This window comes from Pleurodeles waltl, chromosome 3_1 (assembly GCF_031143425.1).
Source record: "Pleurodeles waltl isolate 20211129_DDA chromosome 3_1, aPleWal1.hap1.20221129, whole genome shotgun sequence".
NCBI classification, from domain to species: Eukaryota; Metazoa; Chordata; class Amphibia; order Caudata; family Salamandridae; genus Pleurodeles; species Pleurodeles waltl.
In genome coordinates, this window is record NC_090440.1 from 1880550659 (window position 1) to 1880572125 (window position 21467).

Below are 21467 nucleotides of genomic sequence, written 5' to 3' on the forward strand. Positions count from 1 at the left end.
GAGAGCGACCCAAAATGCTACCGCCCCATTTCCCTCTTTGCCTTGTCTGCAAATATATTGGGTAGAGTCATTTTGGAGAGATGGGAACAGTGGGCAGAAGATAATTCAATTTTGACTGGGTTTAAATATGATTTTTATGATTTTAGAAAATGTGCGGGTACGGTGGAGCAGTGGTTAAATCTGAATCTTTTGGTGTGGAGGTATTCAAGCATTAAGGAGGGGCACTTACATTTGTGCTTTACCGATCTGAGCAGTGCCTTTGACCTAGTAAATCACAACAATTATAGCAGTGTATGAATTTGCTAAGCTCACCAAAGAGCATATTTTCTTTGATGGCTCATATGTATGATAACATCTGCCAGGGTTCACTTTGGGCCATCATGGAAACCCACAAAGCCCTTCAGAATAAGGACAGGGGTCCAGCGGGGTTGTGTGTTTGTGAACCTCCTTTTCTCTCTCTATATTAAAAGGGTAGACAAGGAGCTTTAAGCCAGCCTTAGGTGCAGATGCTCCTGGAGTTGGCTCATGGTGTGTCCCTATTTTATCATATACAGATGACACAGTATTACTGCCTTGGATGCCAATTGGCCTGCAGCACCTCATTACCAAATGGAGGAAAGAGACTTGAAGGTCAACCTATTGTACGATGAGCGGTGGAAAGCATAGGCTGAAGAGTCACCTCTACTATATTGTTTTGTGAATTACTAATGTGCAGAATTTTTCTTATCTGGGGATGCAATCCTCGTCATACAATAACTGGACTAACTAAAAGTGAGTAAGCTGGTCAAATTTGCTGAGAACCACTGGAGGCGTATTTGGATTTGCTACTACGTTGTGCACAAAGACTATCATAGACATTATGGTCATTAACATAAATAAATGCATTTCGGCAGCGCTGTATGCGGGCAGTATGTGGGGCTTTGGTAACATCATGCTTTTACAAAGACAAGGAAACAAATTTCTAAGACGATTTCTTGAAGTCCCACAAATTATCCCCAAGTCTGTAACCCATAAAGAGGCTGGATTATTTTATGTTGAGGATTCACTTCGTATAAAACCAGTCCTTCTCTGGTACATGATTTGGACTAAAACTGAGACCTCATTTACCAACACCATCCATAAAGATTGCCTTGCTTTAGATCAGCCTTTCAAAATTCCCTGGCTTTTTAATATTATAGATTCCTTCAGTCAGATTAGTGACCCGGACCGTAACTATTTAGACTCCCCCGAGGACTTTGCCTGTTTCTCAAAGAAGGAATTAGAAACTTTGTTTAGTAGTATTATACAGTATAAGAGAGTTTTAAAAGATTCCGTTAGTACTATTGTCAAGAGCTACTTGTCCGTTTAGCAAGAGAACAATTAAATGTTACCTGCATTCTGTCACAAACACATATTACAGGTATATACTGATTTTTTCCGTTTAGGAGTTGTTCACTACATGATTGCATTCCAGAGAATGGAATACTGGGATATGGACAAGCCTCTTTTTCCATGTGATGAGAAGTCATCCCAGTCAATGTCGCTCTTGGGACTTTCTTGCAAATTTTATACTGAACAAAACAGTTTCTAAAACTGATATTTGTAAACATGAAATGTAATAAATATCGAACTGCTTTTTTGTGTTTGTGTAAACTGAAGCTCAGATTTAAGAAGGCCTACAGCCTCCTTGCGGCACATCAGTGTAATTTTTTTTTTACACTAGTGTGGCCCAAAGAGGTCAAAATCACTGCACAATATATACAAAATGGTGCAATGCATGCATTGTGCCACTTTGTAATCCCTTGCACCACATTATGCCTGTGCCAGGCATAATATATGCAATGGAGGCGTTCCCCTGTTAAGGGGGGGAAAAAATGGCGCAAAGAAATCTAAAAGATTTTTTTGCATACATTTTTTGCCGCATTTTTAACGCCTGCTCAGAGCAGGTGCGGAAACACACCATTATTTATAGTGGGCCCCTATGTACTGTTCAGGGTTAACACCATAATTTTGAAGCTAACCCTGAACAGTACATCAATAGAGTCAAAAATGTTGTCGCTATTGCCCCCTACCCTGGTCCATGGTGCACCGTATTTTAAATACGACGCACATATGGTGGCAGTAGGGGGGCGCTAAGGGGTGCAAGAAAAAAGGGCGGTGCAGTGTCAATTTTCTTAAATCTGCCCCTAAATGCTATCCTAGTGTGCAATGTTGTTTTTTTACCCACGTTATCCATAAAAGGAAACGTTTAACCCATCTGGAATCCTGACCTATGGGGATGTAACATAACCTGATTGTTGTGTATGTTTGCTATAGTATTTTATCTTATTTTAACAATAAATAGCATTTTTATATGAGTATGGATATTATTTTAATATGAATTTTGAGTTTTCTAGAGTGCACAGCAACCCCTGTGGATTCCTCATTGCTGGTTAGAAAGAAAAGACATGAACGGTGGCTATTGAAACATCAGAAGATGCCAATGATTAATTGCTGGTTAGAAAGAAAAGACATGAAGGGTGGCTATTGAAACATCAGAAGATGCCAATGATTAATTGCAAAAAATAAATAGATAACAATAAACCTTTACCTAAAAGAAGGACGATCATTTAAAGTTTTAATGGCTGATAGAAGTAAATTTTATAGCTTAGGGAGTTCTCTCCCACTCCACATCAGTTGATTTTTCGAACTCGTCAAAGATTCGTAAGTCCTAGTCGAAGTGTTTGATAAAGCTTCCAGTGTGGAAAGTTTGGGCTATGATCATTTTAACTGGATGGGAAATGCCTGGTGCCTCGAAAGTAATTTTTCTGATAACATTGGTGTATGTGAATTAGTGAGGTCTATGATAATCTGCTCTCTGATCAAAAGTTTCAGCAGTAAGCCAGATACCACATTGTAAACCAACTGTTGATGATAAACAGTTTGTTGATGGAAGTCGAGAAATAGCGTCATAAGATACCATGGTCTTTCTCATCGTCTTATGTGTAGGACCGGAAAAAAATAAATACTTTCCTTGGTAGATATTTCGTAACGTGTAATTGCTACACTGTTTCAAGGTATTCTCACATGCGGAAATGTGTACCATGTATGGTGATGATGCCAAAATGCCTTCACATTTGACTAACATGAAATTCCCAACATATATACAGAACTACTTCGGTGAAACAATACATGTGGCGCCTTTGTAGGAAAACTCCTGGAATCCTCTCTGAATTTAAAAAAGTCTGAAATTTTGTCCAGACATAAGAGTAAAAATACAGCTGTAAATTTCTAAACTAAATGATTATTGGTTTGCCTTTTTACTAGGTTTCTATACTTGTTCCCATATATATGTTTGTGGTCCAGTCCCTCCATCCACACTATTCTGCGATTCTGCTCTGGGCTGCTTCTTATCAGCCAGGAATTCTTCCTTTTCACTCTTGTTTTTCCCTCTGCTGCAGAGTGATGTACAGCTAGTAACTGTATATACAAGATATAGATCAAAGTGTGCCATAAAATACATCGATAACATTGGTACCATACCATACATAGACCCCACCTGCACCATAAAAGCGATATGTAGTAGCTATACCTTGCAGGGTGTCGAAGCGAGTCTAACCTTATCTTAAATGGGGCTATGTCATGCCATGCACGCCCTGATAACACCAGCACCATAATACTTTTAAATATGAGCTACATTAAACCGTATATGAATCGGAAAAAATAATATACTAAATAAAGAAAATATCTGTAGAATAACAGTCACGGGTAAGAGGAATATAAAACCATGCTCAAATGTGAGCTATCCCATGCCATGAAATGTATATGGAGATAATCAATACCGTTTATATAATGTAACTGTATAATGAATGGTGACAATCTTTGCTACACCATAAATACTACCGCATTCCACACGTGTATAGGAATTATACTGCATTGGAAGATAGCTATTTCATGCAGTTAAAAATAAATTTAGCCCAATGAAACATGTTAATTGGAACATGTAAAGATAATTCAGATTCACAGATTTGTTTCTACAATGCAGACGTTAAATTGGCTGATATTAGTACAGTGCAGGATAGATGATTCCATTACTACTGCATCTTGAGCTCTGGTTGTCAAAAAATACCGTTGTTTAGAACTCTGAACCTAGAACCCTCACCAAAATCTATCGATCTATATCGATCTATCCAATATTTCCCATTTTATGTGTGCCTGCATCGCCTCTAGCATCCTCCCTATACATTGACCTGTGCTTTTATCTCCTGCACGCTAGCCACAGAATGCATTTAACCTCTAGTGCAGCGCCCACATCTCCATTAAACGATATCGATGCATTTAAATGCATTAATGCTCCCACCGCGTGTACATAATTGCCTGCATCAAAACCTCTGCTGCTCAAGATGGAAAATAATGTGCTCCGCGGGACGTTTGGAGTGGGGAATGTGTGTGTGGCAAGGTGGGGGGCCCGGAAAGTGGGAGGGCGTGGGAAGGAAACTAAGGGATGGGGAGTTCGCCCACGTGAAGATAGTGTATCTAGTCTTATCAATACCCGTAACGTAAGGTAAGGGATTTTACTGATAGATGATTTTTGTGAGTGAGGTTTATGGCCCAGCATTAATGGCTTTCAGACATTGACAGAGCGTTGCATCATGGTTGCAGATTATTTGTCCGGTCTGCTTTTGCCGTAGAGTTTCACCAATCTATATTACTCGTCGATAGGAAGAACACCTCCGCAAGGCAACAGTGTGAGGGCCCTGTCTCGGAGAGAAACTGCGCATCGGAGATACAATGTGCCCGGTATTCTCAAAGTTAAAGGCCTATAAAATATGTCCCTTTAGCAGAGGGGTCCAGTTAACATCCAGGGCATACACGCACACGTTTAAACTATTTTAGTAGTACAAGGAAGGTCTCAGATTGTCAGCATTGCATGCGGATGTCCTGCGAAACAGAACTAGGTGGGTAATGGACCCTGAAGAGGGTAGTGGTACATTGAACAAACTATTTCACTATGGATTTTAGCGTTTTTTGACTACAGAACCACCACCACGTAAAAATAGTTTATGAAGAAATCAAGCACTGGCAAGGCCATAGGTCTTACCAGTGACACCCAAGACTTTCCCAACGCTTGCTATTTATTCTTAGATGACCTCTGAGGATATGCACAAATCCATGGCAGCCATCTTTGAATACATTTTCTTATGTTTTCATAAAGTTCATTCAGATGGCTGCCTTACAGTACAGCATGCTGGGGGGCGGGGGGGAGATGCTGGAGAGAGGGGAGATTGTTATAAATAAACCCATAGGAAAGGAAGGAGCAATTGGGGTCAGGGAGCTTTATATGCATATATATATATCTATAAATATATATATATATATATATATATATATATATATATATATAGAGAGAGAGAGAGAGAGAGAGAGAGAGAAAAGAGTTCCTCAAATGCAATGCCATTCAAGAGGAAGGATATATGCTATGCCATTAAAACACAGTGAGACGAAAATGCTCTTTGTTGGGACAAACACAAGAACTGGGAGGAAACCCATTGAATGAGGATCAGGGCGCTGAAGCAGACAAACACTCTATCATATAATGAGGGAGGGACTGACCTAAATCCCATTTTATATACTTTATTCTTCACAATAGACCTTCGACAACAAACACCTAAACATTTCTGTAGGTGAGACCTAAAAAGTAACTCCTAATTTCTTAACTGTTTCCTGACCGACTCGTTCACATTTTGAGTGAGCAAAGGATTGTTATTTTCATGTTACTATTTGATATAATGCAGATGACCCCCTTTTTAATAGCAGTAGTTGTTAGAATAGGTGAGGCTATAATACAGTAATGAGAATATAATAACCATGCCCAGGTATATTCGGATGTACTATGAAAAAGTTCAATGGTAAGGAAGCAGAGTTTATGAAATAAAACAAAATTCTGCAGGTAAAGGTAAAAAAAATCACATCTTTGTAAAATTGCAAAACCTGCAAGCTTCGCACACCTTCACCTGCAAGTGAAACATAAAAAAATCGTATTGCTGCAGATTTTTCTTTCACACAAAGGTTTTTTTTTAATGTAAAGAATTTCCCACAAAAAAGATTTCTCCTGCACACCCCTGTTAGGCTGAGATTTTTTCGGAAAAAAATGGTCTGATTTTCCTCCAGCATTTTATTTAGCTTTAAATCTTTGACGACTTCATGAATGCCATGAAGCTGGCAAAGATTAAATAAAAATCCATAGTAGGTGAAATCCATCAATGTAACTTTATACTTATCCAGAAGGACCCAGCCTGTTCAGTGAGGCCTACTTAGCTACTCCCCATCTCCGGCAGATTGCTGTTGAAAGTAATAAGGGCAGAGGGATCCTTTCAGTGCACTAATCACAGGTTGAGGGTGATCCTGAATTACATAGGTGAAATACGATGTCAGTCTTGCTGCTCTTAGCCATTCACTATAACGAATTGAATCATGAGCCTTGCCCCACTAAGGTGTGCCTAACAAACATTGTGATTGAGTTGCATTATAAATACCACACCAGATTTACTAATACTACAGACTATTGTAAGTACCGGGTGTGGCATTTTCTCATGAGGCCCTTAGTGTGACTATATTTGAAATATTCTCATCTCCTCAAGCTAAGGGCCTCATTACGACTTTGGTCACCATGGGACCGACAAAGCTGCGGGGAGGACACCACCGTCATGCCGCTGGTGTCCCCCCTGCCCTGACATATTACATGGCTGACCGACATGAACATTGTACTACGATGTTCCTGCTGGGCTAACTGAAGGGAACAGCGCTACGGTATTGGCCTCCGCTCCCTCGAGGAAGCTTAGCCCAATATTGTAGCACCCTCAGAATGTGCACTGTCTGCAAAGCAGGCAGGCATGGGCAGTGCAGGGGCCCAATGTGGCCCCAGCACTGGCTTACCGCCATCCTCTCCATGGCTGGGAACCCACCATGGAAAGGCTGTCTATAAGTGGGGTTGTGATCAGCAATGTGGTGCTGAGTTCAGTGCCGCCGTGGCTGAGCACAACCCTCAGCCCATGTGGGATCATGTCCAACCACCAGGGTCGTAATGTGGCAGTCGGACCACCTGGAGTGCGGCGGTGTGACGTCACCACGAGTCTGGCAGTACTTGGACTGCCAGACTCGTTCCGACTTACTCCCTAAGTTCTTCACTCATCTTTAAAGCACTCCTCCTCTGAAACCCTTATTCATATGTCAGTAATGTGTTTTTACTGTCATGTCATTTAGCCACACAGATGCTTGCCACCCATGAATTGAGCTGGCAACTTTTTGCTGTCTTGCACTAAGTTCTGCAGAAATGTAGCATTATTTAATGCTGTCTTGGAGTTGTGCACTGAAAGTGTTGTTTGCTCATAAGAATGCAACAGGCTTCGGGACTGACCTATATTGTGATGCAAACACTGTTTTAGCTTGATAATAAATGTCACAGAATTGGTATGTGAATGTCCACCTTTGCAAATGTTGAAAGAAAAACAGAGTGTGCCCAAAATGGACCTGTAAGCCTAGTGTGTGTACAACTAAAAGTGATTTATAGCTGCAACTCTGTTTTCTCTCCTGCTTTTCCTTGGAATGACACTGCAGAGGGAGTGTCCAGTGCACCAACGGAAGAAGGACACACATTACAATACAACAGCAGCACACGCAGCACAGACAGCAGGCCACAGGATGCTTCACAAAAAGAGATCACTCTGCCGTCACGACTGGTCTACTTCATCAACATGGACGGCGAGAGCCCCTACCACGACTTGGACACGCGGGCGCGAGACCAGCAGAAGCATAACAAGGTACATAGCTTGTGATTGGCAGAAACTACCAAGCCTGCTTCCTCTTAGTCATTGGCAGAGCGTTAATTACAAAGAGTTTCTGACTGCGTATTCTCACATGAAGCAGGTCTGCTGCGTTGCATCCAGGTGAAAAGAAATACCCAAGACTTTGAAACTGCATGCATTTGATAATAAAAGAAAAAATAATTCACTGTAGCTGGTATTGTCAACAGAGCACAGCCAATCGTAAGTCTTTGTAAAGCGCCCCCTCGAAATACCAGAGAGAGCAAAGTCACGAATGCTTATGAGATCAGTGTTCCAGGGTAGGGCGCAAAAGTCAAGGATGCTTCTCATCACATGGTGTAGTGTGTTCTTGTGTAGGGCGAACAAGTTGGGGAGGCTTCTCAGACCAGTGAGTTGCGTGCTCCTGGGTAGGAGACAAAAGTCAGGGATGCCTCTCCGACCAGGGATCAGTGGTTTTCTGCAGTTCGGCACACATGTCATGGATGCTTCTCAGACCAGTGCGCAGTGTGTTCCAGCGGTTGGACACACATCAGGGCAGTGCTTAATTAGTAAATAAAAACATGCCAGTGCCCAAAGCTCTCCTCTGAAACACGCGGCTGCTGCATTTAAATGTGCGAGCACAGAATCCTGATGCAGCGTAATCCTAAAGCCACCTCGGGCCTCTTTAATCCATTTACAGCCACTCCCTGCCCCTTGAACTCACTCTTGCAACTTTCTTCTTTCTCCCTTTGTGACGCTTTTCCATATTTCTCTTCCTCCATCTTTCCCATATGTCTCTTTCGCTCGCAGTGAATGCCAGATGCAGAAAAATATGTGTCGGCCCCCAAAAATAAGTGCTGGTGCCCGCACCGGAAACCACCTGCTCAAATTAGGCACTGCATAAGGGGTCCTTCTCAAAGCATTGTGTAGTGTTTCAGCAGTTTGACACACAGGTCAGGTATGCTTCTCATGTCATTTTGTAGTGTGGTTTAGCAGTTGGGCATGCAAGTCAGGTATGCTTTTCAGACTAGTGTGTTGTGTGCTGTATGGTAGGGCATGCAAATCGGGGATGCTTTTCAGACTATTGTGTTCCAGAGTAGAGCACACAAAAAAAGGATGCTTCCCAGACCCAGCTCTCCCTGTGCTGCTGCATCACTCTTGCCCCTGTCTTCACCTTACTTTTCCCCCATTTTTCGAGTGCGTTCTCTTTGCTTTTCCCTCATTCTCACTGCATTCTCCCTGCATTTTCCTCTGCTTTTTGTGTGCCCTTTCCTTGCTTTTCCCTTATTTTCACTGTTTTCTCCTTGCTTTCCCCCTGTTTTTTGTGTGTGCCTTCTCCTTACTTTTCCCTCATTATCACTGCTTTCTCCTTGCTTTTCCACCTGTTTTTAATGTGCCTTCTCCTTGCTTTCCCTTGTTATTACTGCTTTCTCCTTGCTTTTCCCCTGTTGTTTGTGTACCTTTCCTTGCTTTTCCCTCGTTTCCACTGCTTTCTCCTTGCTTTTTCCCATTTTTTATAGTGTCTCCTTCCTGCTTTTCCCTAGTTTTCACTACGTTACCCAATTTGTTTCCTCACTTTTTTTGTGCGCCCTCTCCTTGTTTTTCTTTCGTTTTCACTGCTTTCTCCTTGCTGTTCCTCCTTTTTTGTGTGCTTTTTCTTTGCTTTTCCCTCATTTCCACTGCTTTCTCTGGGACCTGCAAGTACCTGGATACCCTGTCGGGTGCTTAGCCGTGCTTCACAAATCCTGATTGATTGATACTGCTTCTCACCCCAGTGTGGGGTTAGGGCACACAGGTAGCCAGCTGCTTTTGTCTCAGAAGTGTGTCGTTTTGCATGAAAGTTATCACTATAGCAAGCCTTTCAGAGCATAGTGCCTTGGGTCATGTGTGCCTGTTAAGTCTTGTTAAGTCATGAAATTAGAATATTTTTCCAAAATAAGAGAATGTCTTACCACCAACCAGAAGAAACACTTAAGCACAAACAAGAAATGGAGGGGCCCTTTGGACACACTGGGGCTGTTCAAATGGTGTGACATCATAGTACTACATGCTACATTACAAGGCCATGTCATGGCGTGACATGGTATGATGTAATATAATACAGGTACTATTGATTAAATTGTGCAGAAGAGGAGCATGAGGCATTATTTTTTTTAGTCCTTGTGGCACTTGCATTTTTTTATAGTGTCCTACAAGGGTGCTATTATTTGTTAGTACTGTTTCAGCACCACCAATATTATTGCACTCCAGTTGGCTAATCAAAGTACTTCCTTTGGGCATCTGTATTCCTGGTACCGACAAGTTAAACAGTCAAGGCTTACTCTAGGATGCGGTGGAGAATAAACACTGGGATGCTGTTAGACTTTTCATCCTTGGCGTGGTCTCCCTTAACTTTTGGCCTTTGTTTCCCAGGTTGTTGATGTGTGCTGGACTCTGTTTTTGCAGTTTTTGTTACTCTGGACACTTTACCACTGCTAACAAGTGCCAAGGTGCAGGTCCTCCTATACAAAATGTGTATGTAATTGGTTGATACATGATCGGCATATTTGATTTACTAGTAAGTCCCTTGTAAAGTGCACTAGAGGTGCCCAGGGCATGTAAACCAAATGCTACTAGTGGGCCTGCAGCACTGGTTGTGCCACCCACATTAGTAGCTCTGTAAACATGGCTCAGTTTTAAACTGTAAATTCTACTTGGCAAGTGTACCCACTTGCCAGGCCTAAACCTTCCCTTTTCTTACATGTAAGGCACCCCTAAGGTAGGCCCTAGTTAGCCCCAAGGGCAGGGTGCAGTGTATGGTTAAGGTAGGACATATAGTAATGTGTTTTATGTGTCCTGACAGTGAAATATTGCTAAATTCGTTTTTCACTGTTCCAAGGCCTGTCCCTCTCATAGGTTAACATGGGGGCTACCTTTAAATATGATTAAAGTGTAGATTCCCTTTGAGAACAGATAGACATGTGGAGTTTGGGGTCTCTGAGCTCACAATTTAAAAATACATCTTTTAGTAAAGTTGATTTTGAGATTGTTTGTTTGAAAATGCCACCTTTAGAAAGAGGGCATTTTCCTGCTTAAACCATTTCTGTGACTCTACCTGTTTGAGGATACCCTGTCTGGGTCACTTTGACAGTTGGGCTGGTGGAACCTAACACTAGACAGTGACACAAAGGAAGTTGGGGTGTAGCCTGCATATCCTGATGAGCCATCTGTGCTAGGAGGGAGGGGAAGAGTGGTCACTCACACCTGAAAGGGCTGTGCCTGCCCTCACACAATGCAGTCTCCTACCCCCTGGTGAGTGTCTGGGGCCTGGCCTGGGCAAGGCAGGATTTCACATTGAAAAGAGACTTTACTTTGAAGTAGGCCTACTTCAAAGTAGAAATTGGGTATAAGAAGGGCACCCAAAACCACAGACTTCAGAAACACTTCTGGAAACAAGAGGAACCTCTGCCTGGAGAAGAGCTGAGGAAGAAGAGCTGCCCTGCCTGTGACGTGCTTTGTGGAGCTATCCTGCAGTTGCTGCTTCTGCCAGAGTAAGAGGGCAAAGACTGGACTTTGTGTGCCTTCCATCTTGAGAAGAAATCTCCAAGGGCTTCATTTAGAGCTTGCCTTCTGTTGTTTGAAGCCTCAGGGACAGCAAAGACTTCTCTCTGCCAGCACCTGGAGTCTCTGGGGAGACTCCTACTCTGCCCTATTGTGCCCATCCAGTTCCTGGGACCCTGAAAGGAGAAGCTGGCAGCCTAAAGAAAAGGAAATCCACTCACAGAGCAGCTGTGCAGGGAAAAGATCGACGGGACTCTGATCTGCGGCTGAAGAAACGACCCGCCTCCGGCTCCGCAGCTGAAAATCGACGCTCGCTGGAAACGCGACCGAAGAATCAACGCACGGAGCAGGAGAAAAGATGCGCAGCATCGCTGATGGAGGCTGGGAGATCGCAACCCGCGATGTGTGGTTTTCGGATCCTCGTGCGGCTGAATTTCCGACTCAAGTACCGCTGGGAATGTAAAAACAATGCAAGGACTGCCCGGACCCGAGAGTGCTGACCGACTTCTATATTAAGGGCGGATAGGACTGTCAATAGGCCTAGCTGTAGTAGGCAGCCTGATCCTGAATTTGTGGTAGCGGGGGGGCTGCCCAACAGCTGGTTGGGAATAATAATCTGAATCTCCAGACGGCCAGGCCTGAATTGACCTGTTTGGATCTCCCCCCAGCTTGTGCCCCTTATGTGGTGGTATTACCGAATGTACCTGCTCTTGCCCCTGGGGTAACTGAGTCCACGGCTCAACTCATAAACAAGGCTGGATATTGGTTGAGTAAGAATTGTGATTTCTCATGTAAGGATTTCAACGATATTCTGTTTGCCAGAAGAATTGGATGGGTTGGGCCCAAAAATAAGGTGGGGGATGATGATTGTATTATTATAAATGTCAGATACCCAGCCCTGAGTCAAAGGCTCCTTTCTACCTACTGCCCTGCTGTATTTAGACCTGGTACAATTGGTATGGTCCCTTTGGGTTATTTTTATGACCACATGCAATTGAGTGCCGAGGTGTTTTCGGGTTCTGGTAGGTTCCCCCCCCTGGGTCAGAATAGTCAATCACAACCAGCAGAAGAACTGTCGCTAACAGTAATCTATCCTTGGAAGAGGTGGATTGACAATGCGCCAAGACCCTGGCTATACGGGAAGAGGTGCCCCCACAGTGTAAACTTATCTCATGGAATATTGCGGGCTATGATGCTAAGTTATCCGATAAGGCATGGATTAGGTGTGTGACTAATTTTGATGTGATCATGCTTCAGGAAACCTGGTCAGAAGGGTTGTCTGTGTGGGATAGGTATAACAGATTTGCAATTCCAGCTGTGAAGTCTCTTGGTGGCCGCTCAAAAGGTGGCTTGATTATCCTAATTCGCCTCTCTAAGATAGTGGGTGCATTTCAAATTAACTGCAATCACCAAGGTATATTGCTGGTATGGGTAATTTTCTCTAATAATTTTAATATTTTACTGGTTAACTTTTATAATGCTGTATGGGATATGGGATGCCAAATTGGGGCCCTGTTTTCCGTTCTTCAGGTTTTGAAATACAGAATGGAGGAGATGGGGTTAGAATTCTGTGCTATTGTCTCTGGAGACTTTAATGCTAAGCTGGGGAGGCTCAGTACTGTGGTTAATCCCTTTATTTTTGACTGTGAGGATTATTCAGTGGATGGTCTCCAGGACTCCAGAGGCAGGGCTCTAATCAAGGAACTCAGGAAGTTGGGCCTTCTGAATATGTGTGATATAGAAGCCGCAGGTACTCATCAACTCCCAACTTATGTGGGAAGAGGATATGAATCCACTATTGACTATATCTTTATGTCTCCACCTATGAAAAACCTGGTGACTGGGGTGGAGGTGATGGGGGAGAGTTTCAGTGATCACAATCCCCTTATAGTATCCTTTAAACTCCCTGGGGCCCTACGTAATTTAGGGCGAGGTAGGCCGGTAGTAGTGGAGATAAAGGACCAGGGTAGGCGGCTTGGGTGGAACCAAGTGGATTCCCTAAAAATTGTAGAAAGGGTGGTGGGGAAAAATGTACATCTATTTATGGACACACTCTTGACGGAGGCCCCTAATCCTAAAACTGTTATGAATGCAATAACAATAGTAAATGCAGCAGTGAGAGACTGCATTTTTCAGTAAGCAGCCAACCTAGTAAACGTAATTGTGGTTGGTTCGATAAGATCTGCTATGATGCAAAGGGAAACCTGAAGATGGCCACTAAGAAACATCCTAGAGATTGGGTCCTCGTAAAAGAAGCTAGAATGAAATATAAGAGGGCCCTGAGAGATAACAAGATTAAACATAAAGATAAAGCCTGGGAAGAGTTAGAACGTGCCATAGCTCTGAAGGATCCTGGCCTGTTTTGGAGAGTGGTAAATAGAGGTTCCTTTGGAACAGACACATCTGAGGGCCTTAGCTGTAACATCGTCCCGGAAGCATGGGTAATTCACTTTTGTTGCATCTTTGAGGGTTCTCCCCTAAGAAATAACCGGGAGAATGAGTATGAGATGGCTCCCAACCTAGCAATTAGGTTTTCGCTCCAGGAGGTTATGGATGCGATACAGAGTAGTGCGAGCAATAAAGCTCCGGGCCCGGACTCGATCCCTATGGACTTGTATAAAGCGAACCCCCAGTTATGGGCACCTGTTCTCTTAAATGTCCTTAATGCAGCAGTTACTGTGGGTATCCCTGCCTCTTGGAGACTGGCATGTATTGTCCCAGTGTTTAAAAAGGGCAACCAAAATGATCCTAAATCCTACCGCCCTATTTCTCTACTGGACTCTTCGGTGAAGATTCTGGGACGGATTATTTTAAGGCGCCTGGAGACCTGGATGATAGGGAATGATATCTTAAGCCGTGACCAGTATGGTTTTAGGGAAGGCCTTGGCACACAAGATCAATGTCTCAACCTATTGATGCTGATCGGCAAATACACGCAGGCTAGGAAAGGTACGCTCTATCTTGCTTTTATGGATCTTAGCTGTGCCTTTGATAAGGTGAACCGGTCTATATTATGGGAAAGATTAAATCAGCTAGGGCTGGATCCTAATATTGTAGAGTTGCTCCGATATTTACATTCTGGGACGGTTGCTAATGTGAGGGTGGGGTCGAATGGGGAATGCTCAGAGGCCTTTAAGCTTTCAAGGGGTGTGCGCCAGGGGTGTGTTCTGGCTCCTACTTTGTTCCTTCTATATACAAATGGATTGTCTGATTTTCTGATGAAATATTGTAGGGATGTTCCAAAGGTGAATGGTACTGATATCCCTGTACTAACGTACGCGGATGACGCAGTCCTCATGGCCCATACTATGAATGGTCTCCAGGAATCAGTTAGAGCTTATGCCTCCTTTACGTCAGCTTTGGGTTTAGAGGTCAATTTTAAGAAATCTCATTTTATGGTGTGTGGAAGACCCCTGAGTAGGGTGGGGGAGCTAAGGGTGGAGGATCAAATTATTAGTAGGGTCCATGAGTTTCCATACCTAGGGATTATTTTTGATGAGAAAGGATCTTGGAAACCTTGTATTGCCAGAAGGGGTGCGCTTTTTCATGCAGTAGTTGGCGCAACTTTTGGCTTTGCTGTAAGGGTAGGTAGTAAACCCATCAAGCCCTTGCTTGAAATTTCTAGGCGGAAATGCCTCCCCGTCCTGCTGTATGGTGCTGCACTTTGGGGGTATAGGGACTCCCGAGCCCTTACGGTGGAAGAAAATCGGTTCTGTAGAAGGCTATTGGGAGTTGGACAAAATATCCCTGGTTTCAGCCTTCATTTGGAGCTGGAGCTTGAGTTTGTCCAGGACACTATTCAGTTGGCTCCCCTTCTGCTATGGATTTCAATTTGGACTAACGAACATGCCACTCTGAATAGGGATATCTTAAAGGATTGTCTGGCTTGTGACAATGTAAAGAATATTCCCTGGTTGATGCACATAAGGAAGATGGCTCATGATTTGGGGCGGCCTGATTTGGTTGATTATCCTAAAGGCCTGACCAGTTGTGATAAGAAATGGGTAAAGGAGAATTTTTTAAAAATCCAGAAGAACAGGAGGGAGGAGGAGGCCTTAGGGAAAAAATCGATCAGGGATTTTATTATGCTAAAGATGTGGGTAGGTCCTGAGCGCTATCTCTTAGAGATAAAGGATGTGAGGGAAAGGTCTCTCATAACCTGTTTCCGTTTGGGGATCATTAGAAGTAATTTGTGTTTCCCGTTAGGTCAGTATGGGGTCAAATGTATTAGACCCTGCCCCTGTGATGGGGTGTCCCAACAGACCTTGCCCCATTTTACTTTGTTTTGTGTTTTTTATGCACCATTTAGAACTCGTTTTTTATTACCTCTCCTAAGGCCCAAGGGTTTTGTGCAATATCTTCTGGCTTTTATGTGGCTGCAGATGGCCTCAGATGTATTGGTGTGGAAGGGGCTGGGATCATTCCTGAAGGGAGCTATTACTTGGCGTAACAATGTAGAGTTTTTAGAATGAATCCCCCTATTTTATTGTTTCTATGTATGTGGTTTTATATATTTTTATTCCTGATGGGTGTTCTTACTATTTATGGTTTTATTGCTAATTTTAACAAGGCAATACCGTCTCCAAGGCCCCAACCCTCAACACACTGTGAAATGTTTGATTTAGTTGGCAGGTCTGCAGTCGTTTTCAGAAAATCAATTGGCATTTTCGTCTGTGAAGGTAAGGACATGAAAATACAGATCGTGAAGTCCCTGTCAGGTTTTATTACTGCCAGTCAGTGCTAAACACTGTCAGGACTATGTCCATTTAAGGTTGTGCTCGTGCCTCTCACTTCAACGTAGGTGTCCACGCTGACCAGGCACAAGCAATCTCTGTAGGCCCACGTGCCAACAGTCACTGCACTGCCTCACCCTCTTTGCACTGAACTTTCACGCTTGCTAGAGCTGCACTTTTTTAATAGGACGACTGACGGTGCAGTCATCCCATTTTAAAGCCACTTGGCCTACTACAATCGGAAGCCCACCCATATATGGAATACAGAAGGAAAATTCCCTAAAATGTGCCGCAAAGCAACACAGTAACCAATGTTGTTGCACTGCATTTCATCAAAGGCAGAATGAAATGGCGCCGTTTTCTCTCCCCCAGTGCTAAGGAGTTCCTTTAGGCTGTGCAACGGGGTGTCCGTCTGTGAAGCTAGGATTTTTAATGGAATGGGAGCCTTCCAGTACAAATACTATGCTTTAATATTCTTTCCACGTTGTATGTGTGCTGTACAAATGCAGCACACATGCAAAGTTTGGAAAGTATGGTAAAATTAAGAAATGTGTTTTCCTTTACGCCTGCTTCGAGGTGGTGTAAGGTTCTGGTGCGAAGTGTTGTCTTCAATTGTTAGTAGATGGGAATTTGTGTCAAAATCAATGGGCAGTTGCATAGGAACACCCATCTACCACATATAGAACGCCACTTGATGCAAAGTAGTGCAAAGCAGCATGTACTGCTACTATGCTTTACTTTGTCGAACTTTACCACACAAATCCTGCTTTGTGTTAGCTAGAAAATACCGCGACAACATTTTGCGCAAAGTAACACAAATCTAGTGCAAAGTTTAAATAGATCTGGGTCAGAGCTTATGAATTCCTCAGTCCGTTCTGCGGTCTGTGTGGGGCATGACTAGCTACTTTTCTTTCATTGCCTCCAAACCCTTCTCAAAAGTAAACGGAGCTGGGCCACATTCAGCCACTGTCACATAAAAAGAAAGTCAGAGCCTATGGACTTTGAGAAAATAGCTACAGCTGATCTTCGGCATAGAGTTGTCACCTTCCAGTTTTTATGGGCATGACCAGTATTTTATTATCCCAGCCGGTATAAAAAAATAGGAAAATCACTTCAAGTTGATATTTTCCCCATATCAATACATACTTTAAACAAGTAATATAAGGAGAAAACACTTTAAAAGTGTTTTACAGCTTTCCTAGTTATCTCCGACTGAAAATTAAACTAAACAAATATAGAATTGCCATGTTAAAAATGAATACGGATGATATATAACTTTGCATTTAGGTATCATGTATTGACTTTAGCAGAATCATAAAGAGTAAACAACAGGTCATTATTTTTCTCTTGTATAGGTGGCAGCCGTAGGCGGGCATAATAGACTCCCTCACTCCTCTAGGCCCCGGCACCACTGTACCTGCTGCACCATTGGTACCTACGCCACTGGAGCAAACACAAGAATGAATCCTGTTCCACCTCTCGCTCCTTCTAATAGTGCAGCAATTTTCCATCTACCAGTCGCATGATTCCTCCTCTCATTGTGAAGGGTTTTGTAAGTCTCTCACTACCCCGTTCGCTTTTCTACAACTCCTTTCTTTTCTTTCAAGGAATATATTCTCATCGTCTTCCTCTGTAATACTCACTGCAAGCCCGGGCCTGCAGCACAAAGCCTACACCTCGGTTTATCTGGGTCTACATGAAGTGTGAATAAACAACACAAATTGTGCAGATTATGCCAGTGACACCATCCCTCCAGACAGCTTAGTAGCTACTTTATTGAACACGTCCATGTTAAAACTAGCTTTTTCTTAGCTATCTCCCACTTTTCCTTAGTCAAAACTAATATGCTTCTATCTGTCTGAAAGGTTTAAATACTTGGAATAAAAAATATGTATGTTTTTCTTAAATTGGCCACAGTCCTCCGCTGTGACTCAGCGGTGCACACGTACTGACTCATTGTTCTTATAATAGTGTGAGCAGCTTGTTAGAGTCGTATTTTAAACATGCAAAGTGCTTCTAACATACCGACAACGGAGTAGAACAATTAGAAAAAATAGATGTTTCTGCGGACTCTACCCTTTGATGAGTAGGTCGCATTTTCTGGTCATGCTTCTGATTTAAGAAAAGTCGGCTGTTGAATTGGACAAGTGATTCATTCCACGTTTCCTCTAGCAGTGTCTTTAAAGGTTTTAAGTTGCTGGTATTACAGGCTTATTTTTGATTAGTGGCGTCGCTTTCTGGTGCTACAATGTGGCAAATAGCAGCACCATAAATGTTTATAAAGGTCGGTGTTTGATTTGGATTGTACTACGGAACATCGACTCCCTCGATTATCGAGGACAGAATATTGAGGGACAAAATATTGAAAGTTAAGTGCATACAGATTTACCATTCCTAACTTCATATGTTGGTACCTTGAAGATATATGTACTGCATAGGAACATATATCTGGAGATAGATATAGAAAATCTAGAGTTAGCTGTCAATATTTTGTCCTCAATGATGTGTTGCATTGATATTCTGTTGCTGAAATTCAGGGTGCACACCCATAATTTTACCTTTGCAAAGCCAGATGACTAATTTCCAGAGGGCTGGGACCTTTACTGCTCTCAGTCAGCTGTAAAATCAGGTTCATAGACTGAGTGGTAAAAACATATTTTTGTATCTTTTGCTGAGGGTTAAACACATATGCAAGTGTCTCGCGCTAGGGGCAGCCTGTGCCTATGTCTAACTTTATTTTTATGTGACAATTTCACAGGAGTAGTTAGAATAACTTTTTTCTGTGCCTCAGCATTACCTGCAGTGCCGGTCAAATGACTGAACAATAACTCTCTAAACCCCCCACCTCCGGCTTGCATGTAATGCACATATGAGCTGTAATGGCAGCTGCGTACCATTGGCTGCCTAGCTGGAGTGTGTTAGGTAGTTGGTAGTAAGCTTTCGTGTTTTCAGTTTCTATTTGTTGTGAATTCTGGCGGTTTTCTTTCAGTAATTCCCAAGGTTTTCAATAAGTGTAAAAATCAGTGGGTGACAGTGTTTACTCATTTGGCTCCATAAAAAATCTGGATTTTTTTCCTGTGTTTATAAATAATTTATAATGTTCTCCTTCCCTCTATCGTTCATTCAAATTTGTAATTATTCCTTCTTTCCTGCTCCAAATTATCTTTTTTGTATATTTGCCTTCAATTTGCTCCTTTGAGTAACTTTTCATAATTTTCCTCATCTCCCGGCCTGTCTCAAGCCCAGCACTCAAACACTTTTATTCCAGTCCAACTCTATGTCCAGGATGCACATTAGTAAGGATGCGTTGGCTCTCAATTAATATTAGATTGCAGTAGATGAAAAGGTTAATGGAGAGTATTTAACATGCCTTCACGAATCTCCAGTTTTCAGACAAATTACAAAGATCAACTGAACGAAGTTTTCCTACTTGAGACCCATTTTGTGAGTTGCTCCATTCTCTGTTATTGCAAACTAATGCCACACTGCCCTGTTCATTGTCTACAGATCTCAAGAAAATACTGGCCTAATGAATGTGGTAGTGCTTTCTGATCTAGGTGTATTCATGCCCTGCAATCATAGGGAAGATATCTGCTATGGAATTAGTCAGGAGTGTTAAGTATAGCACTTAATGGAAGGACACTCATTTTAGTGGCTTCTGTATATGCAGTGATGTTTGTTGACACAACATACCTGAACTTTTAGAAAGCAAAGTTCTGGCCTGCTCTCAGTGAAGGAGTATAGTGGCTCTTTCCCTGAAGAAAGAATCCACTTATTGTTCAGCTGTGAACCTGACAGCCACTACACAGCTATGTGCAGTGTATAGTGAACTGAATCCATATGAGCTGAGCCAGATCCCTTAGTGGGTGTTGAATTAGCTCCATTGAGTGCAGGGAACTTGCAAATTGTCAGACTGGCATATTAAGTGTCTTACCATGACCTAAGAGGGTCACTGCTGGAGCAACAGTCAGAGAAAACTGCTTTAGAGCCTGCAGTTCTGATGCTTTAATACCAGAGGGCACCTAAGCAGCAAAAGTGAAGCAAACTCTGATGTATTTCAGTTTCTACTGAAAAGTAAATATTCCTTTTGGTGGTGTTTTATAGGTTAAAACTATTTTTAACCGAGAACCAGAAATCCTGCATTGAAGCCTTCTTAATAATCACCATTGCAGCAGAACCTCATCTACACTAAATAGGGAACAGTGATTGATCTGTGACAGGTGGCTTAGGCTTTGCCATCTGTGAAACTCTCACCCCAACTGCCACGTTCCCGCTGCACCACCAAGGCCCTGAGGGAACTGCAAATGAGGCTGAGATCTGATGTAAGCAATCTGCTGAATGTCTCCTACTGCTCTCCCCATTGGCCCCCCTGCAGTGGCAACAGAGCTCTTACCTTCATGCCAAGTGCAAAACATGCTTGCTTGTCCGTCCCACGTAGAACAGTGGTCTAATAGTAGGCCTTACAGAGGTGTGGGCATCGTAGGGTGAATGATTATAGTTCTGCAAGGATGAGGTATTTAGATGAAGACAGAACAAGAGCAATCAGAAATCATTAATGAAAAATGCTTTGCAACTGGGGTCAGTGGGCCTGTGAGTGAGGGGTGGGATCAAAGTGTGGCCTCTGGTTGATATCAGGAATGTAGGGAGACAGCTTTTCACATTTCTGAATGTGAGACCTGAGTCGAGGGCCATGGAAAGAGTAGTGGAATGACTTGTGTCTGCTGGAATATGTCAATATGACCGGTGTGCAGAGAATTCATGTTCCCCCACTTCACTGAAGAAAGAGGATGTGATTCTTGGTGACTCACTCACAAGCAGAGGTAGAGAAGGCATTGACAGTCCAGTGTAGGGCAAGCCACTTCTGCCTCTAATGTTAAGAACCTCAGTAGGTGTGCAGGAAATAGCTCTCCAGCAATGGACAACTCCGCAGCAGTCCTGGTTGCAGGAATGGCATGTGGCTCTCACCCTAGGTTGAGGAAGAGAGCTAGTTGATACACTAAAACTCAGCTACCCCCTTGTTCAGGTGGGATGGGGGATCAATACGTGGGAGACCGCCAGTTGATGAGGTTGAAGGCATATCACCCCAGAGAGGGAAGATAGGAGGCAAATCCAATGGCAAAGTGGCAATGAGGTGTCCACCAAGCGGGTGCCACAGCCAAGCAAACAATAGGAGTGGAATAAGGCAACACACACACATGGTATGCAGAGAGGAAAAAGTGCACGTGAGAAAATTTGGGGGGCACACACTCCTTGGAGCAGCCAGGCATGTCAGGAAGGCTGAGAGTAGTGCTAGATCCCAGGTAGGGGGAGTACAGCAGATGAAAATATTCAACACATTCAGAAAGTCGGCTGAGAGTAGGTGTACACAATTCAAAATTATTCAAGAGAGAACAGGCGGAGGGAGCCAGACCTCATTCATGTCCTACTTGAAGAA

The 21467-nt window shown here is 43.0% G+C and overlaps 1 protein-coding gene across 1 annotated transcript in view; it reads left to right on the forward strand.

The window, feature by feature from the left end:
• The window catches only part of ADAM23 (ADAM metallopeptidase domain 23), an 842294-nt gene that overhangs the window by 45331 nt on the left and 775496 nt on the right, over positions 1–21467 (forward strand). The window contains exon 2 of the mRNA XM_069225976.1: positions 7576–7778. Within this exon, the coding sequence (XP_069082077.1) occupies positions 7576–7778 (203 nt within the window). The remainder of the gene's footprint in view (positions 1–7575; positions 7779–21467) is intronic.